The sequence below is a fragment of the Cornus florida genome, unplaced genomic scaffold (genome assembly GCF_030987335.1).
Source record: "Cornus florida cultivar Cherokee Brave unplaced genomic scaffold, ASM3098733v1 CherokeeBrave_3.0.0_Hap2_Chr11, whole genome shotgun sequence".
In the NCBI taxonomy this organism is placed as follows: Eukaryota; Viridiplantae; Streptophyta; class Magnoliopsida; order Cornales; family Cornaceae; genus Cornus; species Cornus florida.
This window is the reverse complement of record NW_026775581.1, coordinates 115,928,129-115,940,728: the sequence shown is the minus strand read 5'-3', so window position 1 is coordinate 115,940,728 and position 12,600 is coordinate 115,928,129. Positions and strand designations below refer to the sequence as shown.

The 12,600-nt window shown below is 31.7% G+C and overlaps 1 protein-coding gene across 1 annotated transcript; it reads right to left on the bottom strand.

The window, feature by feature from the left end:
- Window positions 1–579: 579 nt before the first annotated feature.
- Window positions 580–3,873, bottom strand: LOC132285674 (uncharacterized). The gene is made up of 2 exons (XM_059787867.1): window positions 3,539–3,873; window positions 580–1,007 (listed from the first exon to the last, which is right to left on the bottom strand). Exons 1-2 carry the CDS (start codon window positions 3,618–3,620, stop codon window positions 808–810), a joined length of 282 nt encoding a protein of 93 aa, XP_059643850.1. The 5' UTR covers window positions 3,621–3,873; the 3' UTR covers window positions 580–807.
- Between the last annotated feature and the right edge of the window lie 8,727 nt (window positions 3,874–12,600).

Below are 12,600 nucleotides of genomic sequence, written 5' to 3'. Positions count from 1 at the left end.
TACCTGAATATTTTGATATGTTTGAAAGAACTTCTAGAATATTTATAACCATGTATTAAAGTTTAAACACGATAATCTGGTTTTGACGAGTAAACCTAGCTCCATGATGCATGGTCACGGGTACATATGCTTTACATAGTCTAGCTTTTATATTACACGGCAGGTGGGGGAAGCATTTCTGCATAGATTTGATTTGTTTCCAGGCAAGCTCTCCAGAGGAAATGTTCACCCTCGAGTCCTTGACGGAAACCTGATGTTTCAAAATAGTTTTTATTTTCTTTAACATGAGAAGAACTTGCCTTGGATTAGCTGGTGGCTGTCTTGTGAACGGTTCCACTTGCATGCACACGGCACAACCTGTGTTCTTTTCTTTTTCTTCTCTTTTCCCTGTATTGTGTGGTATCCCAAACACCTTTTCACACAGATGGCCACTGCTCTTTATTAATCACAACTCTCATACAAATGGCATGTGCGTCACAAAACTTCCATACAGATGACGTGCTTGACAAAAGTATAGAGAACGAGCAAAATTGAGCTCACCGGGGGAGCTTTTCCACCGAATGACTTGAGTGTGGATCATGACAAAACACAATATATATTTACAAATGAGTTCTTTATTCTTATTGTACTCTTATACTGGCAATAGAGGTAAAATGGATACATATTTCATTATCACTGATATGGACACGCGTGAAATAGCTCTGCACCATACCACTTCAAATTCAGCTGTAGGAATTTGAGATGATAATGCCATGTCATGTTGCAGGACACTAGCGAAGCATTATTATTATCAGCATTGAACCAGTCTTATGAAGCATGATTTGTGGAGAAAGATGAGGCAGTGCTGTGGTTGGACCATACAAAAATCCTCCAAAAAGGCCGTTGCTTGCGCTTGGAATGGTTGGACATCAACTCTGATTCTGATCTCCTCAGCATTTCCCACATCACCTGCACGTCCTCATATCCACAGGTCTGTATATCATCATGAAGCTTTAAAAGCCCGGCACCTGCGCAGAACAACATCGTGGAGAGAAAGCAGGTAAGTGGTATTTCTAAAACTACTAGTTCCAGAAGAGAAACATAATTAAGGACACCGTTGCAATAATTGTCATGATCATGCTATTAATTGACATTAGTCACCCATGTGAAGTCCTAATGCCTAAAATCAGCCGCAGAAATGAACAGAATAATATTATCTGCTAGTGAACTGATACATGTGAATCCACACCACCCACAAAAAGGGAATTAAAGTGAACCGATACATGTGCACCAACCACAAAAAGGGAATTAAATGGATAATACGAAAATCTTTAGGCCAGATATATAGAAAGTTGGTAATAAATTTACATTGGTTAAGATAGAGGTGCTATCTTTAGGCCTAATTTTCATGTCTGCAATGCATATGAAAGGGAAAAATTCAAACTCTAACCATACGAACTTTTATCTGCTCATTTCTGTGATTGCAATGCAAATGAGAAGGAAAATTCAAACCGTCTGAACTTTTATCTGATTATCCTGTTAGGACTATAATTGTTTATACCAGATCGAGTGAAATCTTATTTGCTAGCCGGTAATAAGTTTTCTGTTATCACATTTAAATTATTCCCAAGGTGTTTGTCATCATTTTAAAGGCTAGAGTTATAATCTCGTGTCATCACTTGCACAATTCACACACTTAACTGTGTAACTGTGTTTCTGAGGGGATTCAGCCTAGCTAATGTAGAACACCATTATCTTTGATGATTTTTTGGCATTTTATGTGTGTAATAATATAAAATAAATCGAAAAAGATGGAACTTCTTTAAGAAGCTTAATATAGCTCTGCTGAAGTTCCAGAGTGGGGTTGGACATATCTTTATAGCAGAAATTAATCCGTACTATAAAGAAGAATAAATTCTTCTTTAAACAAGTGACATTATTTTTTCATTCAAGTGGTCCCAAATTTTAATAATCAGATGTAGGATTATCATCATTTTGGTTGTTAGCAAGAATACCTTTTGAATAAAGGAATTAATCTCTGATTAGGGTGGCACTGTACTATATATAACACTATTTTTTTTTAATCTATGAGTGGATATATCCTAGCGGATACAACCATCATCAATAGAATCTTTTAATTGTGTTTTATTTATTTTTTTATATGAAGGAGAAAGATAAATGAATCACAACCCTTTCATAAAAAAGATTTTGGAACAACTTTAGTAAGATCTAACAGTAATGTTGCTAATAACAACAAAGGGCTGGGGCAAGGATCTTTATTACTACCTGTTATAGTAAAACAAATTGCCCAAAGAGGTTTGATAAACTAGTTTAATCTATGAATATCTACTTATTCATATATAATTTATTCATACCATGCTAAAGTAGCACGAGGCCATTTCCTAGTAGCCAATTATGGAAATCTCACCACTATAAGTGCCGTGTAACCCTTCCAACCACTGTCCATTAGACTTATAGTTGAAAGGTAAACCAGTGTCGATGCCAGAAAATTTGTCTGAGATCCTATTCAGAGCTGCTACGCCTTGGGAGCACTAGAAGCATACATGTTGCCCCTTTTTTTATTTTTTATTTTCTATTATTATTATTATTATTTTTATGGTTTGGTTGATATAGAGAAATTAGGTTAGAAATAACATATTGGGACAATAACATCAATTTCTCGGATGGACCGTTCATTGCCAACAACTTGGGGAAAGGCTTTGTGAATGAATGAATATCCTTGAGAAGTCAAAAGATGAATGAATGAGAGCCACTTTTTAGTTCACTAACAAACTCTAAGGAAAGAGTGGTGCTGAGGAACTGCCCACATAGAAAAATATAATTATAAAATTAATGGGTTTTAATTCTTTTTCCTGAAAAAGACAACAATAATGCTTCCCTTCAACGCAATGAATAAAAAAAAAAAGGAAAAAAAAAGAAAAAAAAGCAGAGGATCAAAGAGGAACATTCCTCAAGCAATTGCTCTATTCCTTTACTTTTTATCAATTTCTTTTTTAAATTCTACAAAAATTTGTCCATATATAAATACTCCAATATTCTTTTCAAAATTAAAGGGAAACTTAATTATATTAAGATTAAACAATTCCGTGTCCTTTAAGAAAAAAGAAAAAAGAAAAAAAAAAAAAAAAAAAAATTCTAAGAGAACTAAAAACATAACCATGCACTGTAGAGAATCTGGAGATCGAAATTAAAGATGGACTAGACTCTCAGAGTTAATTTCTGTATACACCATGCATCACACTCTCTCTATAACTAATTCAACAATAAACATTTTCCAGCAAAATATAACTTTGTTTTCTCAAAAGAACAAGATTTAAACGCAAAAAAAAAAAAATGAAGGAGAAAGAGAGAGATTATATAGAGGGAGTACACAGAGAAAGAGTAACAAAACTAATTATTCTCGTTATTGCAAAAAAAAAGAAAAAAAGAAAAAAAGTGAAGTTACCCATTAATTTGTTCCCCAAATGAACCAAATTTTGAAGGCAGAAAAAAAATGAAAGAGGAAGAGAGACGACATAGAGAGAGTAGAATGACTAACCATTCTTGCGATTCTTGAGTCGGGCAGAAAAAGCAACCCAAACTCTTCGGACAGGAAAGACCATCTTGTGCCACAAATCCATGACTTTTATCTTGACCTTCCTCCTGCGAATCCCAATCCCAGTGGGTCGACTCGCAATCCCTCTTAACCAGGCCAGACCTCCTGTCCTCTGTATTTAACCTACCCACCACTTACATAGATAGAGACAGAGATAGAGAGAGAGAGAACAACAGTAGAGAGATAGAGAGAGAGAGAGAGAGAGAGAGAGACAGAGACAGAGAGCCTAACTGCAGAGCAACTGGTTTGATCAGTGATGAATAATAACCGACGGTGGTCCAAATGGGTGGTTTTTAAAAAAATATATAGGAATAGAATTCACCGACACGTGACGGTGTGGGTTTGGCTTTTTGTAAATAATAAATTGGAAGACGACACGTGGTGTAAATCTTGTGGACATTTGGACTTTCGATTGCTATTAAGGTCTCGTTGTGTCAGAGAAGGGGAAGGCCATTTCCAATAGAATTTTGACTTTTGTAGGATAGGATTGGAAACGTGTGTGCCTTGAGTTGGGTGAGGATCAGTAAAAAGGTTACCATTGGGCGGCTTCACCCTCTACTTGTTAACCACAAATTTCCATTCCTTACTTTGAAGGGTATGTATCTGTATCTGTATCTATATATTGGAGGGATTTAAATATCCTACCACATTATGCTTTCACCCACTAAAGTAAGAAGGGGCGAGCTCGTTTAACCCAGTTGGTAGGTAGGGTTCTACATTCCACTCACTCCATCTTTCTTAAATTTCAATTCAACACATTTTCTTCCTCCTCAACTATTAAGTATGAAAGGGTGAACTCGGTAGTTCACGGTATGCTTCCATAAAGTTAAGCGACTAGGTAATTTGTATGTTGACCCAAATTTACTATTTACAAATTCAGTAAAAGATTTAGTTTAAACCACATTGAATCAAATATATTATTCAAAATAATATGTTTAACACTGAAGTAATTATAGTCTTTTAACTCTTTTTCCTTTGGATTACGGATTACTTTAAGTGTTTTAAGAATTTGTTCTTGAAAAAAATATAAAATTAGAATTGCATAAGGAAAAGAAAAATAATTTGGGTTAACAAAAAAACGAATTAAACGGTGAGCTAAACATATCAAAATGTCTTAAATCGTTTAAAGGGATTGGTGGTAAATTTTTTTTTTTTGTATTTTATCGTATTTTTCAAACCTCAACGGCCGGAATGACAAGTATAAGTATTTTTCCAAAGAATAGTATTCCATAATTTACTAATTAGGATTATGAGTTGAGAATATAATTGTCTTTTCGCACAAATATTAGACAAAAGTATTTTCACAAGCATTTAAAAGGTACTAGTACAACGTACGTGGGTTGCATGTGAGTAAAAACTTATTTAAAATTAATATTCAATAAAGTAATTAAACAATTATTTTTTCAATGATAATTAAAATTAATTTCTTAAAATAATTACATTGATATATTAATTAAGATAAACATATTACAAGATTAACCAAGGATAACAATTTAAGAAATCTTTACAATAATAAATTATATATTTCCTTGTCTAATTAGTATTATTATTAACTAATTCGTACTATATATTTCCTTGTCTAATTAAATTTCTTTTTAGTAGTTTTATAGAAATTCTTCTAAATACCTTATATTAATTTTAAAAAATAAAAACTCATAATAAACAGTTAATTTGTGATACAGTTTTATAAAAACTCTTAACACTACTAAGACGTATATATTTCTTTTATATATTTTCTTCTTTAATTAGAGAGATTAAATTATTTATTTTCTTTATGTATTATCTTGTCTAATTAGATTTTATTTTATTTAAAAACTCATAATAAATAGGTAATTTGAGTTTTATAGAAACTCTTCTAAACACCTTATATTAATTAAAAAAATAAAAACTAATTCTAAATAGGAAATTTGTGTTAAGACTTTTCTGGGAACTCTTTTAAAAATTATATATATTTCTTTTACATATTTTCTTATCTAATTAGGGAGACTAAATTATTTATTTTCTGCATATATTTTCTTGTCTAATTATATTTTATTTTATTAAAAAATTCATAATAAATTGGTAATTTGAGTTTTATAGAAACTCTTTTAAAGAGCTTATATTAATTGAAAAAATAAAAACTAATACTATTTATAATTTGTGTTAGAGTTTTATAGAAACTCTTTTATATTTTTTATATTAATTAATAAATATTTTTTATATTTATACATAAATACTGAAACACTGAAACTTTTTACACTTTTAAATTGAAAAAATAAAAACTAATACTAAATAGGTGATTTGTGTTAGAGTTTCATAGAAACTCTTGTAAAAATTATATATCTGTTTCTTTTATATATTTTATCGTCTAATTAGAGAGACTAAATTATTTATATATTTTATTGTCTAATTAAATTTTATTTTATTAAAAACTTATAATAAATTGGTAGTTTGAGTTTTATAGAAACTCTTCTAAAGAGTCTGTAGTAATTAAAAAAAATAAAAACTCATACTAAATAGGTAATTTGTATTAGAGTTCTATACAAACTCTTAATTTTTTTTATATATTAATTAATAAATATTTTTTATATTTATAAATAAATATTAAAACTCTTTACACTTATAATGCTTCTGTAATCATTCAAAATATAAGAAAAATAAGTGTAATAAATCTTAATCAGAGGGGAGGTAAATTTAATTCACCCTTACATCAAAATCCTCCCCCCAAACTCTACTGTGACGACAGCCTCTGGGCTATCCCTTCATATATATATTGGAGAGGACTTAGCCCAACATCAAGTTTTTATTTATTTTTTAATTATTTTTATATACAATCACACAAGGAGACTTCAAATTAAAATGGAGGGTTGTGTCAATTTTATTTATTACAAAATAAAAAACTGCTTTAACTAATCTCCAAAATATTTTTTTTTCTTTATTTAATTGAATTTGCAGAAAATTGACAACCAAACAAGTTTCAATTATTAAAAATTACGTTAAAAATACTGAATCAAACATATTTAAAATTTTCATGTATACTGATGCGCTCGAATTAAATGCAATTTAATGTCTACCAAGTAAAATTTTACACGTATCTCACTATAGTTAATCTTTTGGAGGATTCGGTTCTCTATTTTTGATTGAGGATTTCAGTTAAAACAAACTTGTTTTTCTTTTTTGTCCTTTTAAATGAAAAATAAAATAATTGATGGAATACTAATGAGTGGGGTTTCTAATTTATATATAAAAATTTGAGTTAAAACATTAATGTTAGTATATAATTGTATATGTAGAGGTTTGTAATATAGAGTATAGACACCCCTAGTGTCGGCAAAGGTCTAGTCACAGAGGTAGTCAACGAGTGAGAGAGAGGAAGAGTGGATATGGTATGAAAAAGATTGCTCATCCGACAAGTTCCAAAGTTTTCGTCTTAAAAATAATGCTGACCAATCAGATGTGTACAGCGTATAGCAATCAAGGGTGCTTTTGTCCTTTCACTACAATCTCCTTCTCTCTTTCTCTAACATTTCAACACTGCTACTTGTCAGTTATGGAGTGGAGTCATCAAATGTGCTCAAAATCCACTGAGGACACACACCCACTCATAATTTAGCCCTAATTATGTATGAACTTTGAAGTGGAGTATATTCTACAGGTTACACACACACAAACACACACACACACATATATATATACTTGTTTGTATGTCACACCTCATTTTTCTAAGTATATAAAGGAATAGAAAATTTGTCTTGTCAATTGTCACCACCGACAGTTATTCTTCGAGGCGTGCCAAACGTGGCCTTTTATAATTAACATTAGCCAATAAAATTTCTTTCCCTTTTATGGTAATAAACTTTTAGTATATCCCATTTTACAATATTAATATTGTTTGCTCACTTGTGGTATTTGGGTTCAGCCAACTGGAAAATGGAAAGTAGTTTGAGAGAATTTTATTTATTTTTTAATGCGGGTGAAAGACTTAATATCATCCTGAGTTATGCTTCACATGCATAGGTTTAATCATATGTATTTTACTTTCGAACTTTATACCATAGCTATTTACAGTATTATTGTTTTCAAGTATATTAGAGTTCCAAGTGAACTCTAGAGCGTGATGTGTAATGTTATATAATAGTATAACAATAGAAGTGATTTCAATTGTCACATGATTGCTCGGCACAAGTGCCAAACTCAGCCTTGGAACTCTAGAGCGTGATGTGTAATGTTATATGATAGTATAACAATAGAAGTGATATAAATTGTCACATGATTGCTCGGCACAAGTGCCAAACTCAGCCTTTGACCCAATGTCACACCAACTCTTTTTTTACTTAGATTGTGTTACTGTGTTGCGGTTCAATTATGACTCAAATTATGAGTATAAATAATTTGATCAATTTTTTGTCATGTGGGTTTTAGATCTAGTGTGTAAAACCCTCTTATAATATAGGTTTTGTGTATAAATATTCCTTCTTTTTGAAAATATACATTTCAGTCAATATAATTTTAAAAATGTGCAAATAAGCCCATCTGATTATTTTTTGGTCAAAATTGACATAAAGTAAATTTAGAAACTCTAATTTGCCCCTTACTCTCCCTATTTTGCCTTTATTTTATTTTATTTTTATCAGTTGGGTTTCACCCGTTTAACAATGGATCTTCTTCATTTTTATTTTTATTTTAATATTACATAAAGACCAATACTTTCATCCTGCGCAGGGATGATGAAGACGAGACCACATCATGTTACGTTACTTGTCCAATATTAAAAATGGGCAATGCTCATTTTTGCGGGTTAAACCCACTTTCCCTTGTTAGTCTCTCCTCTCTCTCTAAATGCAGAAGACCCAATTTTTCATCAGCCTCAACCTCCGCATTTCCACTCCTTCTCCCACCACATCACTGCCATTACCCTCAATGCATTCGCAGCGGCACACTCCGGCTACACCATGGCTCTCAAGCACACCGTCCTACGATACCCTCCCTCCGCCTCCCCTTATCTTCCCCTCTCTCTCCTCTCCAATGCACCGCCACTATGCCCGAATTTATCTCCAAATCCGATCTCAAGCATTCGGATCCAATAATCGAAGTAGACAATGAAGACGAGATGTGGAGGACGCCACCGCAGAGTGATAGAACGTCGCCTCCACCTTCGCTACCTGACACTCAATTTTAACAAAACAAAATCAAAATCAAAATCAACATAACATAACATTCTAAACAAAAGTGTTAGGTGGGTTTTGGATTATCCATCTACATTGCAGTCTTTGCCATTTTCATAGTTAGGTTGGGAATTATTTTTGGATGGTTAAAACATAAAGGTTGGAGTGTTGTGAATTCCTTCTGTCATTTTTAGACAAGTGTGACAGTAATGAGTGTGTCATTGGTCTAGGTCACGTGGTTGTTGTGCAAACAAGTTGGGTGATAATAAAAAATTGAACCGACCCATGGAAACAAAAATTAAAAGAACATATAACATTGGATGCATCTCTTTTAATAAACCAACTAAATTATTAAATATATATAGATACAAATAAGTTCATTTCCAACCGATTATATCATAATTTTTAAATGCATAAACATCCTTTTGTGAACTCATAGTCTCATCTACGAAAAATATATTAAATGAGATTTATTATATGTGATGGTTATGACCTACTATTTTGATGATGACCATAAATGACATAAGGAGAATCGACAAAATTAAAGCATGAGTATGGTCTAGATTATTAAGGTTCTTGTGGTGTGTTTCGTCAACTTCAACTAGGAAATGTTAGTGGCAATCAATCAATATTATTCATAGCTTTTAGTGTGTGGAACTATCCTGCACCTAACAATAATTAATGCCCTGTGGTGGCCCTATATATATATATATTTATTTATTTATAATGCTAATTAATCCTAAGTGGTCCATATATCAATATTTGTATTTATATTTTATATGATCTAATTAATTCGTCAATTAGTCGTAACTTCCTAACAAACTAGCCACAGTTAGATTTTAAAGCAAACTAGTATTTGAACAATGATCATCACAATCTTTAAAGTTCAATTTATATATATGTATATATATATTTACACACATAGTTGGGTTAGGTCAGGATTGTGAGGGGTGGGCTATTACCGTTGAGGGTGCAATTGTTGTTCATAATCGAAATATCTTGTTATATTGATGAAATTTTAAAATTTATGATATTTAACGTTTTTTAAATAGCAAAGCTGTTATAATCCAACGTTTGCATGACATATAAAAGAGAGTGATTGAGAAAAGAATATAGGAGATTAGTTCTTAATGTTGGACATAAATAAAAAAAAAGCATATTGTTTATTCGAAAATTTACAACTACGTATTAGAAAAGAACGACATGCACCATGTTGTGGGGGCTTCCCCCACAGTTTAGTATTGGGAGAGCCGGGGCAAATGTTAATTTTTTATTAAAAATAATAAAAAATATTGACAATAAGAATACGACAAGACAACGGATAATAGAATGTTTAGTTTAAATCTTTTCTATAAATGCGGTTTTGATTCTCTCTTAATCAATCAATTAGGATGTCAAATGACTGGCATCATATCATTAAGTGACGGATCAACAACAAAATGTTATTTTAAGTTTATTTAAACTTGCAATTGGATAATTAGGATGGACAAGAGAAAAACATGTAATACTATTCTTTATGAGAGAAGAAAAGATAGGAGAGAATAATGTAAACATCTATTCATGTTCCGATAACAAAAGAGACGACAAAAAGAAAAAAAAATTTTTTTGATAGGGATAATATTTCATTGTGTTTAAAATAACTTTTTAAAAAGAGAAAAACGACAAGAAATAATTGCTTTTAAAACAAATTGTTAATATTTTTGGCCAAAAAAACAAAAGAATTCACCTGTTATAAAAAACGGATTTGAATTTGAAGAGGTCTTGCTTGCACTTTATCAAAGGTGAAGATTACATCATCATTTGATGAGAGTTGATCATTTTTAATGAGTCTTATGTAATGATTTAATCTTCACAACAATGTCTTGATGAGTCCCATCTATCAATTTAACATCAACCACATGATTTTCTCCGGCTCTCTCTATTGCTCGAGAGGATCTTTGTCAACAAGAAATAGAGACAACATATGGTTCCTAATTCTTCTATTATTGCCTTTCATTTTCTCATATTCAACGAAAACATTAGTTGAACGGTTAAGTCATTACATCATTTTTTTTCTCTTTCATTTTCTTATTTGACCAATTCTTATTCACTCCTGAAAACAAAATAAAAATTAGGATAGTGTTCACATTTTGAATGGTTTGCATAATTTTCTTCCTAGTGTTCATTATTAGGCTGAATAGTGTAAAAATCAGAACATTGGAGGACATAAAAGCATCATTTTATCACAAGTTGAGCCCTACTGAAAAGAAAAGAGAATCCATATTATCTGAATAAAGTAAAGTTTGGAATAAACAAAAATGTGTGTTTGTGGGGAATACACTCCCAACCTGTCAATTTTTAAATAATAAACACCAGATGAACCCGAACCCCCCATCAACTGGGACCCACAACACAATAGAAGTGACACGTTGGAAAACACATTACACTACTAATGTGTTTCCAAATCAACAATCACTCTCACATTATTTATTTCCTTTTATCATATTATCAGCATCTTTCATTATCAAACCAACCATCTTTAATTAAGAACCAACAAGACATAAAAATGAGATTCCCGCTATTACTTCTTATCCTCCTCCTTATCCAAACTTTCCCTAAGAAGCGGCTTTTATATATTCCATTCCACACCACTAGATTTAACAAAGAGGCTCCCAAGAATGTGCAAGCGACAAGAGAAAAGTGTCACTTGGAATTTTTCAAAGCACTAGTGACTCAATTTTAGATGCTTTGGAATGTATGAATATTTTAGGTTTGCCAAGTTAAAAATTAGGGATATACACATACATAGTATTATCCACATATGTAAGAACTCAGGACTTAACAAGTACTATAACCTAGGAAGACACGGATACGGGACACGGGTATGACACCACACGGATACGGCGACACGGCAAATTTCAAAAAAATAGGACACGGACACGGCGGGGATACGCCTATAAAATTATATATATATATATATATATATATATATATATAATTATATATTCAAAATATAATTACTAAAATCTTGTATAGATAAATAAAACAACAAAGAACAAAATCAATTTCAATAATTTCATCTCTGTTATAAAAAAAATATAGACAAGACAAAATAGAAAATAAATGAAAAATAAAGTTGATTCAAATTCTAAACGAAGATGTGCAGAAGAGACATAGATAAAATGAACTAAATATGTATATGAATAAACATATATATTTTCAGTCTTTCACAAAATCTTGTTCATGTAACTTATATATATATATCTTGTTTATGTAGAGAGATAATTGAAGAAGATGAGAGATTGAGAGAGGAGTGAGAGAAAATAAATTTTGTCTTACAGAAGTGTCGGATCGTGTGTCCGAGCCTCGGACACGCGTGTTCAATAAAAAATAATATTTAGACACTTCACAGAAGTGTCGGACACGTGTCCGAGCCTCGAACATGGGTGTCAGTGTCCGAAAAGTGTCCGACGCTGGTACGAGTAAAGTGTCCCTGGGAGGAGTGTCCGTACTTCATAAACTACAACAAATTTGGGTTTCAATCTATAAGAGTAAAGATGTCAAAAGTTAGGTCTTTCACCATCTCTTCTCCTCCCAACATCTCCAAAATTGGGTAATGACATTTTTTTTTTTTTTTTTTAATCCGAATTCAAATACGTATTGCACAACATTGATCTAATTCTAAGTTTTGGTCAAACAAGGACAAATTTGAATTCCCACTCCTTAAAGCTGATGTATAATGATATAGTTGGACCACAATAAAATGAATTCATCAATTTTTTTTGACAATCTCGGTTGGTGGATGGGTGCAAGATAATGGACCAACCATCACACTGACAGGTTATAAGGTGTCATGATCCCACATTATTTAGGAAAAATGAA

Excerpts from the sequence above, each read along its gene's own strand:
- LOC132285674 (XM_059787867.1), bottom strand. The coding sequence starts at position 3,620 with ATGGATTTGTGGCACAAGATGGTCTTTCCTGTCCGAAGAGTTTGGGTT. Across the intron at positions 1,008-3,538 it reads ACTCAAGAATCGCAAGAATG|GTGCCGGGCTTTTAAAGCTT; the intron begins GTTAGTCATTCT and ends TGTTCTGCGCAG.